Source organism: Saimiri boliviensis, chromosome 3, assembly GCF_048565385.1.
Source record: "Saimiri boliviensis isolate mSaiBol1 chromosome 3, mSaiBol1.pri, whole genome shotgun sequence".
Classification (NCBI taxonomy): domain Eukaryota; kingdom Metazoa; phylum Chordata; class Mammalia; order Primates; family Cebidae; genus Saimiri; species Saimiri boliviensis.
In genome coordinates, this window is record NC_133451.1 from 44,636,890 (window position 1) to 44,663,631 (window position 26,742).

General features: G+C 34.4%; 1 protein-coding gene across 1 annotated transcript in view; it reads right to left on the reverse strand.

The window, feature by feature from the left end:
* The window catches only part of GABRG1 (gamma-aminobutyric acid type A receptor subunit gamma1), an 87,576-nt gene extending 76,939 nt beyond the window's left edge, over nucleotides 1-10,637 (reverse strand). The window contains exon 1 of the mRNA XM_003933657.3: nucleotides 10,357-10,637. Coding sequence (XP_003933706.1) covers nucleotides 10,357-10,460 — 104 coding nt within the window. The 5' untranslated portion in view covers nucleotides 10,461-10,637. The remainder of the gene's footprint in view (nucleotides 1-10,356) is intronic.
* Between the last annotated feature and the right edge of the window lie 16,105 nt (nucleotides 10,638-26,742).

Consider the following 26,742-nt stretch of genomic DNA (forward strand, 5'->3'; position numbering starts at 1 on the left):
AACATAACCTATGAGAAATGATTAAGTGGGACTATAACGGGGAAGGTATATGTCTAATTTGAAAAAACAACAAAACTTTATTGAGGAACATATGAACAAAAAAAAATAAATGCAAAATAAATATTTTGCCTATGAAAATATTATGAATGCATTATTCCTAAATTTTTGATGCATTTCATACAGGTTTAATCAGCATCTCATCTTTTGTGTGTGACAGGTTAAAGTCAGTATAATTAAGTAGCACAATCAACATGAGAGTTTATAACAAATTATTAAAAAGGGAATTCTTAGATGAAATTTTTCTGAGGAGAATAAAAAGTTTCACATAGTCAGTGAAAACAAAATTAAGCTTTCAAAATAAGATCTCCAGTATATAGAAACATAATATATGAACAAAGTGAATTGTCCATTTAAAAATAAAAGAATTATTCAGTAAATTGTGCTGAAATCCCAATTAGCCCTTTTCGAAGAAAATAAAATCAGATTTCCACCTTATACAATAAATTGCTATATATTAAAGATAAAAAGAAAATGAATGAAGAACAATATTACTAAGGAAGATATTTAAAATGTTTTGACACTTGGGATAAGAATGCCTTGCTAGGCAATATACAAACAAACCAGCAAAATAAAAAATAACTGAAAGAAAAATTTTAAAAAGAACTTATGGTTGGAATAGGAAACTTTGGGTAAGACTAGAGACAAAAGTTTAATTGAGAGAAAAATATGTATAACATAATTGATATACAAGAATTTAAGAAAGAAAAGGACATATATATGCATGGTAACTTTTTTGGTAGCAAGGGAATATAAGTTTAAAATGTGTCAACAATCTTTAGCCATCACATTGGCAACATGTTAAAAGATTCGTTACATCCAGTACTGAGGATAATACAAATAAATGGCATTTTTATAACAATTAGTAAGAAATGGAATTTGCTTTACAGTAATTTGACAATATTTATCAAAATGTAGATATTAAAGGCATATACATATGGATATATGTACATAAAAATGTTAATGACAGACAAAATACAAGAGAATATATTAAGGAATAATTTAATGTTAAAATTCTTCTATCATATAGAATATTACATAGTCATTCAAAAAAGAGGTCGAATGAGTATACTGATTTAGAAAGATATTTTTGTTAGTTATGTCAAAAACTAGTTAGATTTTGTGCTTTTAAGAATACACATATATGTGTGCACATAACATGCACACACACATACATATGTATCTGCCTAAATTCATGGAAAAATCTGAAATTAAAGGCTACAAGTTGCAAAGTAGTTGCTTTTTAAATTAATAAATTAGGTTCCCCAAAATCAATGAGTAATGCCACCAAATAGACACTCCTCTTGCCTCACCACCATACCAACTCACCAACCCCAGGAAAAAAGGATGTTATTTCAGGTCCCTCTCAGGAAAGAAACACAAAATCAGAGTATCAAGGCAAAAGTTGGGCTATCTCCTTTTGTCCTTTCACCATTGTTCTTCCTCTCTACAAAAAGCCTATCAACATCTTTCTGGTAGACAGTATCAAACTATATTATCTCTCTAATTTTAGCTTGGTCCTCGTTAAAATTATAAAATTTAAGTAGACATATATTCTTCTTGTAAAAACAAGATAAATAACATGTGAAATTAAATACCTAATGTCCTTGGTGATTTCTTACCTTTGATCAATGAAATCAAAAACTTTTCTGTACTTCAACTAGAGGTAAACATTTCTATTAATTGTGTGTATAGTCTAATGAACTCTTTTTTGTTTTGCTAACTTTTTGTTTGAGGACTGAAATGGAATAAGATACTTTAACATTTTAACATTTATAGTATACAAGCAAAAATATGTCATTAGGGAAAACCATTTTTTCCATACATTTCAACAATAACAACTTGAAAATGATTTTTGAAAAGCAAATAAAGAAAAATAAGATTGAGTGAAAAACTCAAATTAATTTTCTGTCCATAGACTAGAGCTTGAATGAGATTATACATCAATGGTTTCAGTTTGAGACGTGGAAAATTGATTTAGGAGAAATGTAAAATGCAACTTCATTTATTGTCTATTTTATATGATTTTCTTGGTAAGGTTGAAGATACAGAACTCTCCAAAATTACATCTAAACTAGAAAAGAAATAGTAATACAAATTGCTTTCAGCACAGTGTTTATCCCTGTTACTTAAAAAAAAAAAAAAAAAAAAAAAAAAGAAGTCTGAACAATTCCTAAACCCATCAGAGCATAGTTATCTAGTTAGATTCAAATATGAGATTAGATAGAAGATAGCTAATTTAAAAAATAATAATATCAGAATACATTAAAAAAATAATTGGTATAGTGCCATGTTTTTCTAAAAAACATGAAGATAATAACAGACACTTATAAAACAGATTTTTTTTTTCTTAATGCTTTTGGTTTTAGACTTAAAATTTCTGTAGTTTATTGATTTATTTGTAATAAAAGAACAAATACTACAAATAATATAGTTTGGCAACCTTTGGATTTTTGCTTTTGTTGTTTATTTGCTATGTTTAGCATGCCAACTTTTTTTTATAAAAAAACAATTTAGAAAACTAGGAACCACCCATCCAATGAAGTCTTTGAAAGGCTGGTGAATGCCCAGAAATTGTAAATGTTATTTTGTGACCATTTCTATGTGAGTGTTTTTTGGTGTAAAAGAAAGAAAATGTAATTTTTATTATATTCTATTTGAAAAATTGAACACTGAATATACTGAAATTATCAACAACTTCACCATTTTTCGGTTTATATTCATAGTGCCTGACAATATAAGTTAGACTTAGAAAAGATACAAATCTGAGTGAAATTCACACTCTGTAAGACTTTGGAGTATCTATGTTTCAGATACATTCTTCAAAGCAGCAACATTTTTCAACATCGAGGCATTATATTGAGGCTTGTTAAATTATAAAATATATTAAAAGACCTTAAAAGTGAAAGAAAGAAATGAGAATTCATACTTCTGAAGGCAGAAACATGTATTTTTTTCCTAAGACTTGGGATATTAAATGAGTGTCAGATATTTTAATTGACAAAAGATTGTCTTAGATTATTCACTTCACAAACTAAGAAAATACAAATAAGTGAATAGAAAAAACAAAACACTCCAGTCTATTCTAGTTATGACAATCTGATATTTTTCAAAATGAATTGTTACTAAGAAATTCCAGGGACAAATACACATTCATAAGCCACCTTTAGAGAGTAATAAATTAGTCTATAAAATACAGGCATCTGAATTAATACTTAATTTCAATCCAGCCAATAGGGCTACTCAGTGCTAGTAAATATGGCTATGTTTTGGAACAGGTATTATTTACTAAACATACTCCATTATACATGCTAGAAAATTATTATTATAATTATACACATCTAGGATGACCAAGAGGTGAATGGTATCCCTGTATTAAAATACACGGTACCTATTGTACAACCATTAGTGATTTTTCTAGAAATTTACCTAAAGATTAACCTAGTAGCTAGATCCCTTGATTCTAGCACCTTAAAGCTATCTAGGGAAACAAATCACACTCTGACATGAATATTAAAATACATATTAAAGTTACTATTTTATAATCATAGAAGTTGTGATCTGTCCATTCTAGCTATAGGTTGGAGAGCAGAGTGTATGTTAAGTTTACTTCTATATCTCTATTGCATACCACAATCTCTATTACTTCTTAGTTATTTAATATTTGTCTAAAAAATAAAGAGAAGTGTTAAATCTCAGAAGATAGTGTTTTTGGGAGGAAAGGATTTCTCCATTTCAGAATTTCAAAATTAAACTAAATTATATAGCTTTTAACAAGATGCTTCTACTTTAATGCCACATCTTACACAACCAGAAGGCTCACCTAAAGGACATAGGAAATCTGTATGCAAAAATTCCTACCAAATTTTGAGACTCCACCTCTGGCACAAGATAGCAATGTTATTGTTTCTCTCTCTCTCTCTCTCTCTCTCTCTCTCTCTCTCTCTCTCTCTCTCTCTCTCTGCATATATATATATGGTATAATACTGATTTTATATGTATACCACAGCTACAGTATAATAGTGCTTACCCTTGTCCTCAACCCCTAACAGACATATAAGAACATACAACGTACTCCTTCCTCAGATGTAATTGTGTGTGTGCATATATATATATATATATATATATATATATATATATATATCCTTCACTAATACTGACCTGAACTTATGCCTGTGACAGCTGATAACATACAATATTTTCCCAGAGTTGCAACTGATGGCAACTTCTTTAGTGCCCCCACTATACCTCCTCTAGAATTCTGAGTTACAATTCCAACATTTTATTGTTTTTACTTATTTATATTAACAAGCTATCTTGACACAAACTACCAGACTTTAAGTTCACATAGAAGGAATTCTGATTTCTGTATCCTGCTCATCTAGCATATATGTTCTATTTATACTACTTGAACAAATAGTAGTATATTTTTGTGTTTGTCTTGCTTACCATTATATTCAGTTCCCAGAACCTTGCTTAATACACAATGGGCACTGAGTAAGTATTTGCAGAATGAATGGTGATGCTCAATGAGTATTTACTGAATGAATTAATAGCTAAGACTATTTATTGGAACATGGGACTTCAGTTGACTAAACGATTTTAGTACTGATAGATAATGAAATGTTTGAAAATACAAAAAAACACCTGATAAATTTTATCTGCCTCCTACAGAGTGTAAGAACACTCTAATAAGTTTCTGCTTCAACAAGTCTAGTGATAAAGCATCCATTACCATATTAGAAAAATTTTGTATTGGGAGAAAATCTGCCTTCATGTAATTTTCACTACCTGGTTATAATTTGCCTTTATCCTTTAAAGTAAGGTTACCACTCAATTCCTCAGCAAAACTTATGTAAATTAAATATCCTATAGTGCTTTTTTTCTACTTCAAGTACTTTAATGTGTCAAAGTTTTCCTTAAAATAATCTGGCACTATTCATAATATTCCAGAAAGTATGTGATAGGTACAAAGTAGATTTTTCTACTGAATGTGATTTTATCAATGAACTCACAATTTACTGCAGCATCTCTCCTCTCTTCTCTATTTTCTACTTTGCCTTTTTAAAAAAATTGTCAAAAGTCATGTTAATTGTTTTGATTTATATTACATTCATAATCTGAGACATTGGTAGTTAAAATGCAGGTGGGGCATAGAAAACAGTGATTTAAGTTTTGGATTCACCACTTATCAGCAAGATGACCTTAATAAGTTGACAAAAATGCCTTTTTCCCTGTTTTTCCAACTGTAAAATTGAGAGAATAACAACATCTAGGCTATATTCTTCTTCATCTTCTCATTGTGTAATTTGGCTAAGTATAATCTTCTAGGCTGAATACTTGCCTTCAGATTTTAAGACGTTTTCCCCATAGTCTTCTGATATTGATGATGAGAAATCTCTTGGCTCTTTAGTTATTTTTCCTTGGTTATGAGCCATTCTTTCAGCATCTTCTATCTTGAAAAATTTAGACTCCTCTGTTTATCTTTAAAGTTCTGAAGGTATATTTTTTTTATTTTGAATAAAATGTTTTTCTTTGATTAGTGTCATAAATCTAGGTCTTGGCAATGAATAAGTATAAGCTCCAAGTGGGTAGTACTTATATCTACTCATCACCACTGTAAACCCAGCATATTGTTCTTTTATGGCACACGTTAGGTATTCCATATATATTTGTTGACTAAGTAAATGATTGCCTTTTCCAAGTTCAAAAGACATTTAAGAGCACACAAGAATCTATGGTTTTCACTCTACTGCACTTCAAACCACTTTAGGCTATATCATACTAGAATAAATATAATTCCACAGAATATCTGTTATGACTTTCTTTTCATATAAAATTTTAAGTGCTAGTTTCTTTGCACAGATTTTTTTTCTTGGAAATTTCATTTCTGGAAATACATACGACAGCTCCACACTAATGAAGATTTTCTGCCTCAAAGATTTGTCTGAAATCACTCCAGTGAGAAATGGTGGAGCTGAAACTGGAATTTAGATCTGTTGGTAAAGGCCAGGATTCTCACTTGAAACCCTGCCCATATGTGAATTACTCTCTGGAAGCTCATTCTTCCTTTTCTCTCATGGCAGTCATTTATCATATTTTGGTAATCATTTTCTCAGTATCTCTAGAGTCATTTTTCAGTTCTTTTTTTACTCTCTTTTCTCCCCTCCTTTGGGCCTCCACTTTCATTATTATATTCTTAAATTCAATTAATCTATTTAATATTTGAATAAAATTCAAACATTTCCTCTTATTTCTTAGCCAGAAATGTTCTTCATCGTATAGAATGAAAGAAAGATACTGATTGTTTGGATAAACTAAAAGATTCTGTACACAGGGGGTTTATCGACTATGACATTTGCATTTTATTTTACTTATTTATTTTTGAGATGGAGTTTTGCTCTTGTGCCCAGGCTGAAGTGCAATGTCATCATCTCGGTTTGCCACAAACTCCACCTCCTGGGTTCAAGGGATTCTCCTGCATCAGCCTCCCGAGTAGCTGGGATTACAGGCACATGCCACCAACCCTGGCTAAATTTGTATTTTAGTAGAGACAGGGTTCCTCCATGTAGGTCAGGCTGGTCTTGAACTCCTGATCTCAGGTGATTCAGCCTCCTCAGTCTCCCAAAGTGTTGGGATTACAGGAATGAGGCATGGCACCCAATTTGTCATTTGCATTTTAGTTTCAAAATCATTTTCCTCTCAGTCCTTTGCATATTTAACTATCATAGAATACCATTACTTAGTTATTTGGTTCTCAGGTTTGAAAGGTTATCATCAGAATTTTATTACAAAATTAAGTGAAAAATCTAGACGCCTAAAAAGTTATTCATTCATTAACACCCACACAAAATATATTACTGAAATTACCTGAAAATAATACATTTTTAAAGCAAGTGTATTTGAGTATTTTCAAATTGGCAACTGAATGCCACATTGCGTGATTATTGACTCCTGGAAATTGTACTGAAGAAAGAAAAATGTGATTTTTTCCTTGAGTTTTTTCAATATATAACTCTTAGTCAAGGTTTATTGTAGATTACTTTTTAGAATAGTTAAAATCTCTTTTAAAAATACTGATTATAACCAGATTTTTTTCAACATTACAAAGAAGTTAAATGAAGCTGAAGAGATTCTAAAGAACTTGTCAAGATGCCAAAGAGTCTCTTAGAGAATGAAACACAGGAACCATGACTACAGTTTCAGTTACAATGATAGGATAGGTTTCCATAGTTCAGCAACACACACACACACACACACACACACACACACACACACACACACACACAAAATGAATAGTGTGTCTCCTCTATATTCTTGATGGAAATTAATGAGGAAACTAAGCATTGGAACTGATTAAATACAAAAAACAATTGCTTCCAATTTAGGAAGTCCCAAAAATAGATGACTTTCAAGATGTACTTTGGAAATCATATAAGACATAAAAACGCTTACAAACAGAAATATTTATGGTTAGTCTTGGAAGGAAAAACTAACCAAAAAAAGCAGAAAAGGAAAGAGAAATAGGATCATACATGATTTGTACACTTTAGCATCTGTTATCTCCAACTAACTATTAAAAGAGAAAAAGTTCACCCAACTGCAGATACTTTACTTATTATTATTATTATTATTATTATTATTATTATTATTATTGAGATAGAGTATCTCTCTGCAGCCCAGGTTGGAATGCAGTGATGGTATCCCAGCTCACTGCAACCTCCACCTCTTGGGTCCCTGTTCAAGCAATACTCCTACCTCAGCCTCCAGATTAGCTAGGACATGCATCATCATGCCCAACTAATTTTTTTGTATTTTTAGTAGAGATGGGGTTTCACCATGTTGGCCCAGAATGGTCTTGAACTCCTGACCTCATGATCTGCCCACCTTGGTCTCCTTAAGTGCTGGGATTACAGGCTCATTACAACATTATTTTTTAAATTTATTTTTAGCAAAAGCATGCTTATATTTCCTTTTCATTGCTATGTTTTCCAACTTTATCTCATAGAACCCAGTGGAGAAAGAAACATGTTCTATTAACATTCTCAGGGGTTTCCTACAAGTGTTTCTGTGTCAAACTTTTTCTATTCACTGAAGAAAATAGTTTATGATGCATCTTGAAGAAAGCATGCTTACATTTGCCTTTTATTGATAGCTTTCTATCTCATTTTTTAAAAATTCTGGATTTAGAGATTACTTTTAAAAGTAATCCCTAAATCACGAGATTACTTTAAACATAATCTCTCATAACTGAGGCCTTAAGGGCTAATTAGAACAACAGCTTATAAATTTATCATTTAATGTATATTTATTTACTGGACAAAATAATCCAGATTATCTACATTACCATGATAATAGAAGTTATTTGTTAACTGTACAATACCTTTCTCACATATATATATATGTTTAAAAATTACATAGCATTCACACTTAGATTTCCCTTTTGAAAACTGCTTAGATAAAACAGTGAAGCAACCATTGACTTATTTCATGTTTCAGTTGAAATCATAGAGGTATTGAATGTGAAAATCTAAAGAAATCATATGTAGTCTACTAATAGCCTTCATTTCATAGATGAAACTGTGTTCAGAGAGGTTAATGGCCCTTACATATGAGATCATGTCTCCAGGCTGCAAACCCTGTACTCTGTTTCTACAGCACACATCTCTAACTCTGAGAGTTTGACAAGAGTTCTTGAACCAATTATAATGATCACAAATGTAAATATTTCCCCAAACAAAACATGTTTATTTAAAATAAAATATCTCCTGGGACAGATAAAATGTCCTTTACTAAGTAGCTTGCCTATTTGGTTGAAAGGGAAACTTGTATAAAATGATAAACTGTTGTTATTTTGGAAAACCACTGGATAAATCTGCTTTTACTTTTGTAATATAATGTATGTGCTCTACCTAAAAATCTTTATAAAATGTTATAATATATTCAAAGAATAAGCCATTATGACACAACATATACAAGAATAATTCATCCAGCAGTACGTTTATGTTCATGTCAAACATTTAAGAATCCAAGAAAATAGGGTAAATAAACCAAAACTTTAATGCTCAAAAAGCACTAAGTGTTAAAAAAAATTCTAACAAGTCTAATATGACTTAGCATACTTTAATCCATTCTCTATTTTCAGAGAGAAAATATACTAGCTATATCTGCTGGTATGGCAAAAAATATTCAATCTCTTTTTACATTTAAGTTTATAATAATAATTCCTTCTAGCAATGTTACAAGTAGTTATAAAGTCATGTTTCTGACGTCCTAGTGGTTGTACTTTACTTTTGAATTATATGCAGCATTATATTTATAATAATGTAATGTTAAAAGTACATTTATTTGAAACAAGTTGTATGGTATGAGTACCATGTCCCAGACCTTTGTAAGTGTGTATGCCTTAATCAACATATTTTAGCTCAAGTCACCCAATACTCCTACATATAATCCAGGAATGATACCTGAGCATTTTATTTTTCTAACAGAAAAATTTTAAAGTTTTATTGAAGGTATTACAGCCCAGTCTTCTTCCTGTTAAATTTGAGGTTTGTGATTGGTAATACTCTTTTTTTTTCCTCTTTCTCTCTCTCTGTCTGTCTCTCACACACACACACATACCCACACAAACACACAGCCAAGACTTTCATGCTGCCATACATTTTTAATTACTGATGGACGGCCAATTAAAAAAAAAAAAAAAAAAAAAAAAAAAAAAAAAAAAAAAAAAAAAACCTCAAAGCTGGTTCAAATAAAATATACATGGTTAATTTTTACTTGAATACTATACATTTGTAATGCCGTTAGATTTGCTTTTAGCCAGATTTATAATCTTTCTTGATGTAAAACACTGGTTTGTTCAGGAAAGTTACCCAAAACGAGGAAAAGGGAAAAGCAATAGCAGAAGATAGAAAAGCATCATACATAACATGCTGTGTAACAACAAGTTGCTGAAATAACTTTATTTTTAAAATACAGAATCATCCTGAAAGTTCACCGTTGACATTCATTCACTAAATTTACTGGCAGTCATTCCTACTCCCCGTCACTCCCTTCCAGTAACTGAATCCTCACTAGTTTGTACTCTGCTTGAAGTAAAAAATAACTGAACCAACCTCATGCCTCAAAAATATGTTAATTCGCTTCTATCTGAGAATGAATAAATCTAATCAGAAAATAAAAGGATGGTAAATATCACGTATATGTAATTACTTAGCATAGAATAATTTTTTTTAAAGGTAATAAGAGGAAAGGGTAGATACCAAAGAATAGTTTTAAGCCCCTGAATTTACTCACCAGTTTCCCAAATGCAGGGTCAGTAACAAGAACATCAGCCTCACCCCTCTACTTTGACTCCGCAGAAGGAAAGGGGAGAAGAGAAAAGCTTTCAAAGGACCCATCGGAATCGCTTTTTCTGTGTGTGCTGCACTAGCTCAATTCTCCCAGCCAGGACTTTTCCTCTCACTTCAGCAGCAGCTGGCTGAGTATAAGAAGGGAGAGTGTGGAACGGCAGTGCACCTCCCAACCAGGTAGGATGCGACTCCCAGCAGAATTGAGCCAGGGAGCCAATCAGGCCGAGAGGATGCTGGCATAAATTACCTTAAAAAGAGCTGAGCCAATCAGTAGCCCAAGGAGGCGGGGTTCTCCTACTAGAAATTGAGCCCAGTAGGGAAAAGGGCTCCGTTTTTCTAAAAGAAAAACAAACCTCTTCTTCGCAGCCGCGGAGAAACATTTGAGTGGCCTTGACAGAATCCCTCCCTAGGGAGAGGCTGCTTTTCTCCTTCCCTTCCGCTCTTTCTCTTGTCTGACTCTATTTCGGGGCCACTGCCTCTTTCCTCTCCCGCGTACAGATTCTGAATCAGTCTTCCAAGAGAGATCCCTGGGAAGCAGGCAGCGCCTAATTGGTTTTCCCCAGGTTCGTGAGGATTCTGTTAATTTGCGTTAATTATCTTGTTAATTTTGTGGGTGGGGCGGTGTCTCCTTTCTCTTTGCAGATCCAGCACCTGGCAGGATGCCCCGCACAAATGAGCACTCAGGAGATGTTGAATATATAATTGAATGAATGAATGAGCAGGCTCCATGCATTCCTGGTTACCACATTTGCTTGTCCCATCCCCCTTCCACCGCCTTAATAGTGAGAGAGGATTTGCAGTCTTCTCCCGCCAGGCACCGAAAGATGACACTAATGAATAATGCCAGGCAAGAACTATGTCATCTTACAAACACGAAAACAAAAGTCTGATTTTATAAAGATTGTTTTAGCTAGAAGAGCCTATAGATGGGCAATCCTAGTTCTCTTCCCCACTCCCCATCTGCGTTTGCATCTGTTAAGCTCCAGCGTTTGGTACCTAACTTCAGAGGCTCTGCTTTGAGTTCCTAGCAGAGCCCGGCAGTTGCCGTGGCAACCAGAAAGCCTCTGTCAGCTGGAACAACTGTACAGGCGAAGACGCTGGAGGTGATGGAAGCAGGCGCTCTGTCTGCCCAGTCATCTTCTGCCTTAAAACGGCTTCCCAAGAACCTGCTTCCGACGGAAGCCTCCTGGGGTTGGAATCTTTAGCTGTTAATCCACTCCACAGAATTGGCCCGATTCTGGTTTGAACTGTAATTTACTACCCAGTTACCTGAGCGTATTTGTCTGCCTCAAACGTTCAAGCCAGAAGTAACAGTGTTTGTGCATGGCGGTAAGGTAACTGTTGCTGCTCTACCTACTGAAATCACTTAAAGAAACTAGATAGGGCACAGGAGGTTACTGATTCATGTTCTTGCCCGAAATAACAAATGATGCAGTGCTAGGCGTTTCTCCCTCTCTTTGATTGATTCTCCATCCTGTTAGTCTCCTCTGGAAATGCGCATTGACCCTCCTTGTTTTTCTTCTCCCACTACACATTAATTAGGCAGTATTATTCTCTTCCACAAAGCATGTTAGTCAAGGTAGCCCATATCAAATAGTTTCGAAAACAATAAAGTTTAATCATAATAGATTTTAGGGTGAATAAATTTACATAAAATGTGATGTCAATATAAATCTGAGGTGTTTTTTTTTTTTTTTCTTTCTCTGCTTCAATTAAGAATGTGCCTTGGATAGCTATTTAACTGTTTCGTTTAATACACACTAATTCACTTATCTGATCAGCCAGAGAACTGGGAATTAATTCATTAGAAGTATGTCGTGAATAACAAATACTTTTCTGATTACCCTTTGCATTTGGCTAACACTAGGTAAGGTTTGTATGCATTCATGGGAATATGACATTTTATAATGTTGCATGCAACAGTAGCTGATAGTCCTTCCATTAATAATTCTTAACAAGGTTTTTACTCTTACATTTTACATATGTAAATGAAAGACACTGGGAACAACTAAAGTAATGAGGAAAGTTGAAGGATATCTCCTTGGGTAGTAAGAATTTGCCTGTTTATTCTCATAAAAGATTTTTTAAAACTGGAGAAAATTTATCTTTTCCTCCAAAACCCATGTTTTTGCAGATTTTATTCTAAAGTATTTTCCAACTTGTTTCATTTATTTCTTTCAAGCACTTTTATTTAACTATTTCTATGTCTCCTCCTTTGATACATATTTTCTATTTTTTATAATATGCGTTTTACAGGAAACGAATCCTATTCTGCAATAATCGTAATTTCCTATGGGTTATTATATGTAAAGGGGATCTGAATCATGTGGAACCTGGAGAAAAGGAATGATGGTCTTAGGTATCACCCATGTGCTGACCCTGACAGTCTGCCTCATTTGATTTGATAAACCAGCTCTGTGTATGGTGAGGAGGAATGTGAGAAAAGATACATACTGTCAGTTCTGAAAAAAGGAAATAAGGTACATGATACTCATCAAACAGTGTCTCACAAGGGCACCTTCATGGACTCATGGGGAAATAAGATCAGGTGTCTTACAGAATTATAGATTAGAATACTAGAAGTTGCTATAGGTAAGGAAGTGAAGAAAACTCTCTATCTTCACATTATGATAGTAGTTTTCAAGTGAAGGCAATTTGACCCCGTGGAACTTTTGTCAATGTCTCGAGATATTTCCAGTTTTCACAATCTAGAGGTAAAGGCAGCTGTTAGTATCTAGTAGATCGAGGCTAGTGTTGCTATTGCATGTACTAAAATGCAAAAGAAGGCCCTCCCACAGCAAAGAATTACAGAGCTCAAACTGGCAATAGTAGGAAGGCTGAGTGCCCTGACATATGAGTGAAGAGAATAGTAACCAGACTCTATTACAACTGATGATTTCCTTATGTTGTCATCGATGTCACCACTTTCTTCCTCCTTCTTTTGAACCACAGTCATTATTCATTAGGCATGTATCTAGTTATAATGACTATCAACATAGTGCACAACAGTTATTTCCATCAAAATTTGTTCAGGGATCACCTGAAAATAAAATATTTGGGTTATCTCTTTAAAATTCAGATTCATGGGCTTCACCATTGTATATAATATAATTTTTAGCAAGAAATTCTTGAGATTTTTATGCGTCTGAGTTTGAGGACCAAGATCCTACCATCATCTCACAAAATAACTCCAGTGAGACAGAGACCTGATCATATATGTGAAACCACGATCTTAGTAAAGCAGGGATTCAGTATGATTCCTCTGTCCATTGTTAATTCATTCATTCAAAACTATTTATTAAGAAACTGCGATGTCAGGAACTAGGCCTGGAATTAGAAATACAATGGTGAACAAAACTTATTGGCTTCGTTTATATGTACTTAAAAAAAGAGAATAATAATTCTACTTAGTTTATAGAGTGCTTTAAAGGATTAAGTGAATTAATACATGGAGATCACTTGAAACAGTGCCTGGATAATTAAAATTACTCAAAATGTTAATAATGTTATATCATTGATGATAGGTTTCAAATCTAATTATTCATTACAGTCTCTAGTACAGCACCTGCAACAGAATAGTCAATTTGTAAAATGTACAGTCTATAAGGAAGAAATGAGAGAATTAGGAGACACTATTGTTTTCATTCTACCTTCAACTTTATCTTGAAATTTGCTTTCTCCAGATCAAAGGGACATTTTCAGTTGTGTTCTACCTTTTCTGATACACTTTTCTTCCTATGGCCAAAACTCTATACTTCAGCCAATGCATCAATTTCAGGTTCCTAAACTTATCCTGCAAAATTACCCATTTTTGTCTTGTCACATGCTGTTCCCTAGGAGACCCTTCCCTCCTCACCATCTGCTTAATCCTTCTTCATTCTTTCTGATTAATTTTAAGGTTTTATTTTTTTATATAAAGAAGCCTTTATTGATTGTTCATTGCACTCTAGTCTGTGTTACAGAGTTAATATATATTAACCATATATGCAATAATGGTTAATCATTTTGAGCATTAGCTATGTGTTCCCCGGCATTGCTTTTAGCAGTTCTAGATTATTGGTGCACACTGTTACCTGTCCTGCTAAAGCAAATGCTTTATTTCTGCATCATAGAACATACCACATTTTTAGGAACTGTCTGTATTTCTACCTAAACTTCCAGTTCTGTTTTAAAATTTTATATAGTAAGGATTAATAGTGTTTATCAGATCTGGTATTACATCATGTGTTTAATATTACGTGTGCACATTTAATTAGCGTCTTTCTCTAATTAAATTCTCTCTCTGTAGAATGTAGCTCTATGAAGGTAGGTCTTAAATTTGTTTTCATCACCTCTGCATGCCTTTCAACCAGAGCAGTGGCAAGCAGATAATAGGCAGTCGATAAATATTTGTAGAATTAATACAGATTCAATGTATAATTTACTAAATAAGCAAATGAATAACTTTAAGCTTTTGATATATATTCAAAAGCTATGAATATATAGCTATGAAGCTATGAAGGGAGCTATAAAGGGATCTCTGTTCCTTAGTAGTGGACACAAGTGTTCAGATCCAACTAGACAAATTCCAGATTTTGATGCTTGACTTACTCCTTCCCATGAAACCATGAGGAGCAATTATTTTTTGATTCACAGCTTGTCCAAACAAAAATCAACAAACCCTACCACTTCAATTTATGTAAATATTTTTTATAATCAGATAGAGGTGAGCACAAAGATATTTTAAAATGCTGAAGGCATGTACTGTTTATTGCCAGCCTGTTCAGTCTTCTTAATCCTGTACCTGGACTCTAGAGTGCTGCCAAGACAAAGAGTTCAGACATGTCGGATAGGAATGGATCTACGGCTTCCAACTTACAGGCCATTATTGTTTTAGCCTTTTTGTTTCTGTATTATAATTTCTGAATCTGAACTTTTGTTACTAATTATCTCTACTCTTTCTTATATCTTCCATGCTTGCCTTTTACTTGATTTTCCCACAAACATGTAAACGTGCTCTCATGTCTAATGTTCAAGGATACATATAACCATGTTTTCCTTTCCCCCCCCAGCCATCAATGCCTTTTTAAAACCATCCTTCTCTCTTCACCAGCCATTCACTCATTAAATTCTCTGTTCTAGGTTTTGTCCCTGTGACACTAATGCCTGCATGTTGCTAATCCAGGATAAGTTTCCAATGCACCTGTGTGATTTCTTATCTGCATTTGATCATTCCTTCTTTCTCACAATATTTCTGAAAGTTATTATATCATGTTTTCCCATGCAAATTTTGCTAATTCTTTCTAGGCTTCTTAATACGCTTTTTCTATCTTACTTCAATGCTTTGGAGTTCCTCAAAATAAATATCAGTTTGACTTATTTTTGCATCATGCTGTCATCATTGGCAACCACATCTATTATCAAATTTTTACATACTATTGTAAGAATTTAAAATATCTCCTTAAATCATATTGCAAGTTAAAGAAGTTTTACTGGGCTTCAGACACCTAAATCTAAATAACACCAGCTAGGTAGTACAACTGGAAACCTTACAGGTTTTTCTTTTTCTTTTGACATGTATGTCATCTAATATATCACTAGCTCTTTAGAATATTTCCAAAACTTATCTTCGAACTGTCCAGTGTAAATAGATTGTGGCAACCATTGGTTTATACATAAGGTGGTCTTGGTTCAAAACCAAATCTTCTATTTACTTATTTTTTCAGTTCCTTAGTTCTCATATGGTTACTGTAAATATTAAATTAGTTTATATAAAACACTCAGAAGAGGACCTAGCACATACTAAGTGCTCAGTTAATCTTAACAAGCATTACTAATGCTATTATCAATATTCAACTTCCTTCTAGCTCTGCAGGCAATCAATCCAAGTGGCCATCAAAACACTGCAGTCACCTTCCATTTCCAATCTTGTCAACCTTTTACTTATTCTTTACGTTAACTACTAGAATGGCCTTATAAAAGGTGAAAACCTGAAATTTTGTCCACTTTAAGCCATTCAATGACTTCATAATTTAGTTAGGACAAAATGCAATATTATTATCATGGCCTGTGAGACACTCTCTCCTCTCTGCCTTTACAGCTCTCTCCTCTTCTCAATGTGCTCCAGCCAGAATGACTTTCCTTTAGGCTCTTCATTGCCATGTCTCATGTTTATGCAATGGTTTTGTTGATGATTTTTCTATATCCTAATCACTTAATCTCACCTTTTACCCTTCCTCAGCTATTTCCTTGTCCTATTTTTACTCTCAGCTTAACTAGCCAATCCTTAAAGAAACCTCAGTTCTCCCATTTAAATTAACTCCACATTATAACATCTAATAGCACTCAGCACTTTTCCTTCCTGACATTTGATGCATTTTATAATTAATTGATTCATTTAATTCAAGAGATAGTCACTGAGCACCTGAGTTTCAAGCACTCTTCTATGTACTACCGTAAACAAAAAAAGCAGACAGATTTTTATGCTCTGATAAAGATTGTTCTATTGCATTCTGTTGAAATTTCTATGATACAATTTATATTTTTATTCTTAAAAATATTTTTACAGTCAGTTTAATTTTTGTCTCTTTTATAGACTGTAACTCTTTGATGGCCACTGATTATTGTCTTCTTTCTTTATTTACACTATTCCTAGTCTAGAATAGTGTCCACCCTAGCCATTTATTGAATAAATAAATGAAGAAAGGAATGAACTGCAACATTTCTACATTATTATGTCTATAATTTGGGTATTACACTTCATCTCTGTACACTTAAGTTTCTTTCCTATAAAAAGCTAGGTTATTAATATGAAATTTGCAGAGTTGAGGTAATATTATGATATAATATAAATAATATGTCTACAAAAAAACTGTCCTCAATAATTGGTATGGATGTGGAATCAGGAGGGTAAACCCTTGTAAGCATCATGAATCATAAAATTATGTTATCTTTGCAAAAAGAAGAAATGTAGAGTCAAATAACATAAATTTATATTCTGCTTGCACTAATGATTTTGTAATGTTTGGCAAATTGCATCTGTCTGAACTTTAAATTTCTCAATTATAAAATGAAGTTAATGATTATTCTTATCATTGCAGGTAAGTATGAATATCAAATAAAATAATTTTACTGCAACTCTTTGTATACTACCGTGATGTAGAAATATAGTCGTTAATATTATTGCTATTACTTTTTGATGATCAGTACAAAACGACAGGAATCAAAGAAGTCATAATAAAGAAATACAAAATATCAAGAGTTAACAATTACAATTAACAAGTCATTGTAGTCTGCTACATATTATGTATCTTAATTCATTTGGATAACTTAGCTTATTTAAATCCTAAAACAACCTTATCAGGCAGTTACCATTATTTTTCCTTTATTTTTATAGATGAGGAAACTGAAGAGAAGAGGGTTAGTAATTTTCCCAGGTCACAAAGCAAGTATGTAATGAAGCTGAAACTTGAACCTAGAATCAGGTTTCAGAGCCCAGGTTTCGAACTGCTACATGATAGTGTACTAAATGGCAGATGAGTTATGATATCTGCTTTAAAAGAAATTGTTCATATTTCTGCCAAGGCCACCTTTCCCCCCCTTAGATTAACCAACGTGGCTATTTCAGTGACTACATGCCAGGGCATCATTGTTGTGAAAACCTTTCATATTTCACTTCAAAAGACCATGCCATAAAAATGTCAAAAGTGTGAAGAGTTTTTAAAGAATGACCCTCATGTAGCCATGTTTCAAGAGAATATAATCCTGTTTAAGATATCAGACACTTACAGGAAAGAGGTCCAGCACTGGGAAATTTATTGTATCCTGACATTTAATGAAAACCCTAAAGGTTTTGATGGAGCTTTATTATATCAATTACTCACTTACCTCACATATGTAGCCTAATATATTTTATTTTAAAAATGCCTTGCTTGCAGAACTGGCATTGAAATAATAGCCCCCAGAGCATCTTTGAATGGGTCCCATCCAGTACCTAACTCCCTACTCATCCAATTTATAGCCTGTGATGTGTCTATTTATGTGGCTTTGGCTAGCAGCTAAAGAATAATGTAATTTCCTATGGCCATAAGGGTCTAGAGAGAAAGAGAATCTTCTTCTACTTACATATTTTTCCCCTCATTTGTCTCACTGTAGCTTCCAGTCCACCAAAGTACTCAGTAACTACATGCAAATACTGGGAAATTATTTATAGTCCTATGAGGAGGTACCATGTACACCAACAGAATTGCCATTCTTCAATCTGTGGAGCCCATATGGGAATAAGTTCTAAGTCAGCTGGATCAGATTGGAAAGACTATAATATTTGATTGGCAAAATGTGTTAAAATGATTTATACAGCAAGTAAGGATTCTGAATTCAATGCATTAAATCAAGAAGCTAAAGAGTGTTTCTGACACTTTGCATCAATAGTTGACTAAACCTTTACTCAAAGGTAATCTATAATAATGAAGTTGAAATGTCCTTGGATCTGCAAAGCAGTTATTCCAAGTTTTAGGAAAAAATGGTGGTTAGGGTGTATTGGTCCTATAAGACCTCTTAACTAACTCCACTAATATATTTATGAGGGAATTCCAGCTGATTTAAAGAACTCTGTGATGACTATTACCTACAGGCCAGTGATGATAGTAGAAAATAGCATGATCAAACTGTATTCCTGAAATTCAATAGGAACAATGAGATCTCAGGAATTATCTATATTCAATGGGCATGATAAGATTCCAGAATTGCAGGGGCCAATTGGCATCAATAATAGGAGATAAAATGGGCATCATCTTAAGAATTAATGTGGGCAGCAGACTTAAGATTACAGTATTGGACAGAAGAAGCCTAGCAGTAAACAGTGAAGTTTGATATGAAAATATTCTTGGCATTAGTGTTATAGATCAAATGTTTGTATCCCTCCAAAATTCATATGTGCAAATTCTAACCCCAATGTGATGATAATAGAAGGTGGGAAATTTAGAAGGTAATATATCATAAAAAAAAAATCCCCTGTGAATACAAGTAGTGCTCTTAAAAGAAGAAACTTGAAAGAGATTTTTCTCTTGGTCACATAAAGATACAACTAGAAGACCACCATCTGCAAACCAGGAAGAGTGTCCTCACCAGACACCACATCTGTTGACCCCTTTAATCTTGGGCTTCTCAGACTCTAGAACTGTAAGAAATAAATTTTTGTTTAAGCTACTAAGTCTATGTTATTCAATTATAGTGTATGTAACTGACTAAGAGAGTTAGTTAATTGATTATGTTGTTCTCAGAACTGAAGTAGATGATTGTACTACAGAGTCTTATTGATGCATACAGACAGAAAAGCAATAGATCTGATAACGAGAGATGGGATTGTAAGTACCACCATGATACCAAATATCCTATTCAGTTTTAGTGGTGCACCAATTTATGAACCCAGAGTATCTTAATGAAAGGGGGGATTGGGTTCCTTTAAGTAATGATGTGACATAATGAAAATCTACTTCCTAGTCTTCCTCCAAGAGATCCTGCCACTATTTAATAGAGGGATTGAGCATTTTGGAAAGAAAATAACTAATCTTTTAGAGACTATAATGCCCTGGCACTAACTGAAAAATATTTCTGGGTACTCAAAATGCCATTATGGACTGGTTGTCATAGTAAGGGCCTATGAATAACTGTGATTATGGTTAGAGCCACTGTAGGCCTATGTCTCTTTGCAAATATCCTGTGGCTTTATCCTAATTAAAAAATGTACATTGGTAAGAAACATAGACACTGGCAGAAAACAAAATGTTTTTTGACCTGTGGAGATAAAACCAAGTAAAAGCCAGTTTTTCTACTTAAGAAAAACATAAGCCCTTAAGAATATAAGGTCTTAAGAAAAATATAATACCGTATGTCTGCCTCATCCAGGACTTGAAAGGTGAAGGAGTGGTATTTCTTATCAAATGTTCATTCAGTTTGCTTATTTGCTTTGTATAGAAGGCAGATGGATAAAAAAAAATAATGGTAGATTATTAAAAAATGTAATTAGGTAATGATTTCATTTGTAGCTGCTATCCCAGATGTGATTTTATTGCTGCAGTTAATTAACAATCTCCTGACACCTGGTATGTAGCAAACATTTAGTGGCAAAACCCATCAAAAGAAATCTACTTTCAGCTGAGAGAGTTAACAATTCACTGCCAACTGATTTGCCTGAGTGTTAAATCAAACACCCAGCCCCATGACATAATCTAGTCTAAAGGTACCTTGATTGGTTATCTGTTTTATAAGATATTATGCTGTTCCATTACAGGGATGGCATGATGCTGATTGAACCTGGTGAACATGAAGAGAGAAATACTCTAGAACCTTCGTAAGACACATACATACAAGGTAGAAAAGCAATCGCATAACAAATCAGGGGGCTGATACCTTATGATATTTTTAGGGTTTCAGTGGTCTTCACATCCCTGTGAAGGTGAAGGGCAATATGCTTCATCAGGTTATTTCCTATCATTAAGGAAGAAGTACATCTCTTTCAATTTTGGAGTCAGTATATATTTTTCTAGGTTTATTACTCCCACCCATTTATCAAGTATTCTTTAACTCTGTTTTTCATTAGACTTTTATTATTTTCATTTGGACTCAGAGAAAGAGAAAGCTTGCAATAAGTTTAGATTACTGCACAAACTTTCTCTCACTTGGGCCAAAGAATACTGAAGATTCAATTATGTTTGAATTGATTGTAGCAGATAGGGTTACTGTATGGCCCTTTGGGGAAGACTCTATTGATAAATCATAAAACAGACTTTTAGGATTTTAGACTAAAGCTATAAGCTATGCCATCCTTTAAAAATTATTATCCCCTTTTAAATAAATAATAAATAATCTATGGTTTACTACTGGTATCTAGTAGAGACTGAACACTTACTACCAGCCACCAAGTTACCATATAACTTGAGCTACCCATCATAAACTAATATTGTCCGACCAACAAATAATAAAATAAAGCATGGACAGAGGCTAATTATAAAGCATATATGATACATATGATACATGTGATATCAGGCTTGAGTGGTGCCAGGAGATGTAGATAAGCCATGTGAGCAAGTCACCCAGATGTTCATGATCCTTACTCTAGCTTTATTTCTCCTTCTATCAACTTTCACCCTTAAGCCTAACTAGGAGTTTCCTTATACTATTTAATTGAGGAAGGAAAAAAAATAAGTCTTTGTTTACAAATGCTTCTGTAGGATTGACTTGAACCACCCAAAAAGAAAACCAGAGTTGTACAATCCTACTTCAGGAACAAAGCAGGAGGCATCACACTACCGGACTTCAAGCTGTACTACAAGGCTACAGTAATCAAAACAGCATGGTACTGGTACCAAAACAGAGATATAGACCAATGGAACAGAACAGAGGCCTCAGAGGAAATACAACATACCCACAACCATCTGATCTTCGACAAACCTGACAAAAAACAAGCAATGGGGAAAGGACTCCCTGTTTAATAAATGGTGTTGGGAAAACTGGCTAGCCATGTGCAGAAAGCAGAAACAGGACCCCTTCCTGACACCTTACACCAAAATTAACTCCAGATGGATTAAAGACTTAAACATCAGACCTAATACCATAAAAACCTTAGAAGAAAATCTAGGCAAAACCATTCAGGACATAGGTGTAGGCAAGGACTTCATGACCAAAATGCCAAAAGCAATGGCAACAAAAGCCAAAATAGACAAGTGGGACCTAATCAAACTCCACAGCTTCTGCACGGCAAAAGAAACAGTCAGTAGAGTGAATCGGCAACCAACAGAATGGGAAAAAATTTTTGCAGCCTACCCATCTGACAAGGGGCTGATATCCAGAATTTACAAAGAACTAAAGCAGATCTACAAGAAAAAAACAAACAAGCCCATTCAAAAATGGGCAAAGGATATGAACAGATACTTTACAAAAGAAGACATACAGGAGGCCAACAAACATATGAAAAAATGCTCATCATCACTGGTCATCAGAGAAATGCAAATCAAAACCACATTGAGATACCATCTCACACCAGTTAGAATGGCGATCATTAAAAAATCGGGAAACAACAGATGCTGGAGAGGATGTGGAGAAATAGGAACACTTTTACACTGTTGGTGGGAATGTAAATTAATTCAACCATTGTGGAAGACAGTGTGGCGATTCCTCAAGGACTTAAAAATAGAAATCCCATTTGACCCAGCAATCCCATTACTGGGTATATATCCAAAGGATTATAAATCATTCTACTACAAGGACACGTGCACAGGAATGTTCATTGCAGCACTGTTTACAATAGCAATGACCTGGAACCAACCCAAATGCCCAACGATGATAGACTGGATAGGGAAAATGTGGTCCATATACACCATGGAATATTATGCAGCCATCAAAAACGATGAGTTCACGTCCTTTATAGGGACATGGATGAACCTGGAAACCATCATTCTCAGCAAACTGACACAAGAGCAGAAAATCAAACACCGTATATTCTCGCTCATAGGCGGGTGTTGAACAATGAGAACACATGGACACAGGGAGGGGAGCACTACACACTGGGGTCTGTTGGGGGGAAATTGGGGAGGGGCGGGGGGTGGGGAGGTGGGAAGAGATAGCATGGGGAGAAATGACAGATACAGGTGAGGGGACGGAAGGCAGCAAAGCACACTGCCATGTGTGTACCTATGCAACAATCTTGCATGTTCATCACATGTACCCCAAAACCTAAAATGCAATAAAAAAAAAAAAAAAAGAAAAGAAAAAATGCTCATCATCACTGGTCATCAGAGAAATGCAAATCAAAACCACATTGAGATACCATCTCACACCAGTTAGAATGGCGATCATTAAAAAATTGGGAAACAACAGATGCTGGAGAGGATGTGGAGAAATAGGAACACTTTTACACTGTTGGTGGGAATGTAAATTAATTCAACCATTGTGGAAGACAGTGTGGCGATTCCTCAAGGACCTAAAAATAGAAATCCCATTTGACCCAGCAATCCCATTACTGGGTATATATCCAAAGGATTATAAATCATTCTACTACAAGGACCCGTGCACACGAATGTTCATTGCAGTTTACAATAGCAAAGACCTGGAACCAACCCAAATGCCCAACGATGATAGACTGGATAGGGAAAATGTGGTACATATACACCATGGAATATTACGCAGCCATCAAAAACGATGAGTTCACGTCCTTTGTAGGGACTTGGATGAACCTGGAAACCATCATTCTCAGCAAACTGACACAAGAACAGAAAATCAAACACCGTATATTCTCACTGATAGGCGGGTGTTGAACAATGAGAACACATGGACACAAGGAGGGGAGCACTACACACTGGGGTCCGTTGAGGGAAAATGGGGGAGGGGCAGGGGGGTGGGGAGGTGGGAAGAGAGAGCATGGGGAGAAATGACAGATACAGGTGAGGGGACGGAAGGCAGCAAAGCACACTGCCATGTGTGTACCTATGCAACAATCTTGCATGTTCATCACATGTACCCCAAAACCTAAAATGCAATAAAAAAATAAAAAATAAAAAAAAAAATAAAAAAATCCTACTTCAGAGTATCTCTGAATAAAATGGTAAAGAAAAAAATCTTCAGTAAATTCAGAGGACACCTGTTTGCAGTTTTGTGTTCCTGAAATGAGAGCTAGCCAGAGATAAGATCTACATTGATCCTAGACTGTGGCCAAGAGTCAGATACCTGGAAGGGACATAGTTTAAAAGTTGGTGAAAAGTAGGACTAAGGGAGATAAATTTGGATAGACCTCTATAAATGGGCAGGGAGTCAAGATTTTTGTTGTTGTTGTTCCATCTGTGAATTCTCACTAGATTCGCCTCAGCAGAGAAAAATACTCATAATCAGGTGAACCAGATCATTTGTTGTGTGGATATCAGTCACTCCCTTTCAACAGCCACCTCTGTCCATATGAAATGTGCTCTAAAAGGAAACAAGGCAGCAGGGATGAAGGTTATACATAGATTCAACAACATGGAATTTTACTCACCAGCTATTGTCTGACTGGATGACTGTCCAGCCTATCTACAGCAGAGCCTCATATTTAGCCCCAAAATAGTTATATTCTCTAGGACCACCAATCAGTCACTTGATAGCACTGGAGAAAAGGCTCCCTATTCAATAAATGGTGCTAGAGTCACCAGCTAGCCATATGTAGAAGATGGAAATTGGACCCCATCCTTTCACCATATGCAAAATTAATTAAGGCTGGATTAAATACTTAAATATAAAACCTAAAACAATGAAATCCCTAAAAGAGAACCTGGAAATACTGTCTAGATGGAGGCCCTTGCAAAGATTTCATGATGAAGACACCAAATCAATTGCAATAAAATCAAAATTCATAAGTGGGACCTAATTAAACTAAAGAGCTTCTACATAGCAAAAGAAACTATCAACAGAGTAAACAGACAACTCAGAGAATGTGAGTAAATATTTGCAAACTATGAATATGACAAAGTTGTATAAGGAACTGAAACAAACTAACAAGCAAAAAATGAACAACCCAGTTTGAAAATGGGTAAAATACATGAAGAGATGCTTCTCAAAATGACATACATGTGGCCAACAAGCATATGAAAAAATGTTCCACATCACTAATCATCAGAGAAATGCAAATCAAAACCACTATGAGATATCTCACCACAGTCAGAATAGCTATCATTTAGAAAGTTAAAAATAAGAGATGTTGGTGAGGTTGTACAGAAAAGGGAACACTTACACACTGTTGGTGAGAATGTAAATTAGTTTTAGCCACTGCAGAAAAAAGTTTGGAGATTTCTCAAAGAATTTAAAACTACTATCTGACCCAAAAATTTCATTATTGGATATGTACCCAAAGGAATATAAATTGTTCTACCGTAAAGACACAAGTATATGTATGTTCATTGCATCACTGTCCACAATAGCAAATACACTGAAATAACCTAGATGTTCATAAAAGGTGGACTGAATAATGAAGGTATGCTACATATACAGTATAAATTCTATGCAGCTGTAAAATCATATTCTTTGCAGCAACATGGATAGAGCTAGAGGTCATTATCTTAAATTAACACAGGAACAGAAGACCAAATGCCACATGTTCTCACTTGTAAGTTAGAGCTAAACATTGAGTATACATGGACACGAGGATTGGAATAATAAACACCAAGGTCTACTTAAAGTGGGAGGGTGGGAGGAAGATTAGGATTGAAAAACTAACATTGATTTTTCTGTACTTCTACCACCCTGTATATGTGGTCTATTTATAGCTATTTATATTTTTAGTATGGTGATTTTGGTTTATTATGAAATAGAAGACTCTGTGTCAGGAACTCTCTCTTAATCATATGTCCCTAATACCTAGCAACACTAGGCACTTTCTTGTGTATGAAAAAGAGTTGAATGAAAAAGAGTTAATTTGTTGTCAATTATCTATTTATCTCTATACACCCATCTGATACAGCTTTGCTGTTTCCTATAAATCTCAAATTGAACTGTAATCCCCAATGCTTGAGATGGGGCCTGGTGAGAGATATTTGGATCATGGGGGCAAATCCCTCATGGCTTGGCGCTGTTCTTGTAATAGTGAGTTAGTTGTCATGAGATCTGGTTGTTTAAAAGTATGTGACACCTTTCTCACACCTCTCTTGTTCCTGCTCTCATGTGATACACTGGTTGCCCCTTTGCCTTCCACCATGATTGTAAGAAGCCCAAGGCCTCAGCAGAAACTGTGAAGATGCTGGCACCACACATCCTGTACAGCCTGCAGGACAATGAGCCAATTAAAATTATTTTCTTTATAAGTAACTCAGTGTCAATTATTTCTTTACAGCAACAGAAGAATGGCCTAACATATTATCTACTTAACTAACATCTGCAAAATGACAAAATTTAAGTCATGAAAACATAGTAAATAATTAAAGACATCAGTTTATTTGGGTGCAAAGGGTGATATACATAAGGACTAATATGAGAAAGAATCTCTCATTAGAAATTGAGATATTTCAAGGATTTGCTACCATTGAGCTCTTCATAATTACAGTATTTTGCAGTGTTGTACAAAATACGACTTGATAGTTAAATTCAGGGAAATTGTGTCATATCTCATGGGTAAAATAAAGGAATACATTTGTCTGGATATCTAGGATAGTGACAAGTAGCAAGAGTATGCCAATTAATCTCTGAAATATTATGAAGCACATGAACAAAGAATTCAGAAACAAATAGGGGAAAACACATAATAAAATGTTTTATAAGCATAGTAACTGGAGGGGAGAAAGTGTCTACAGATATACACAACATATATGCATAATATTGTCAATATTTCTCC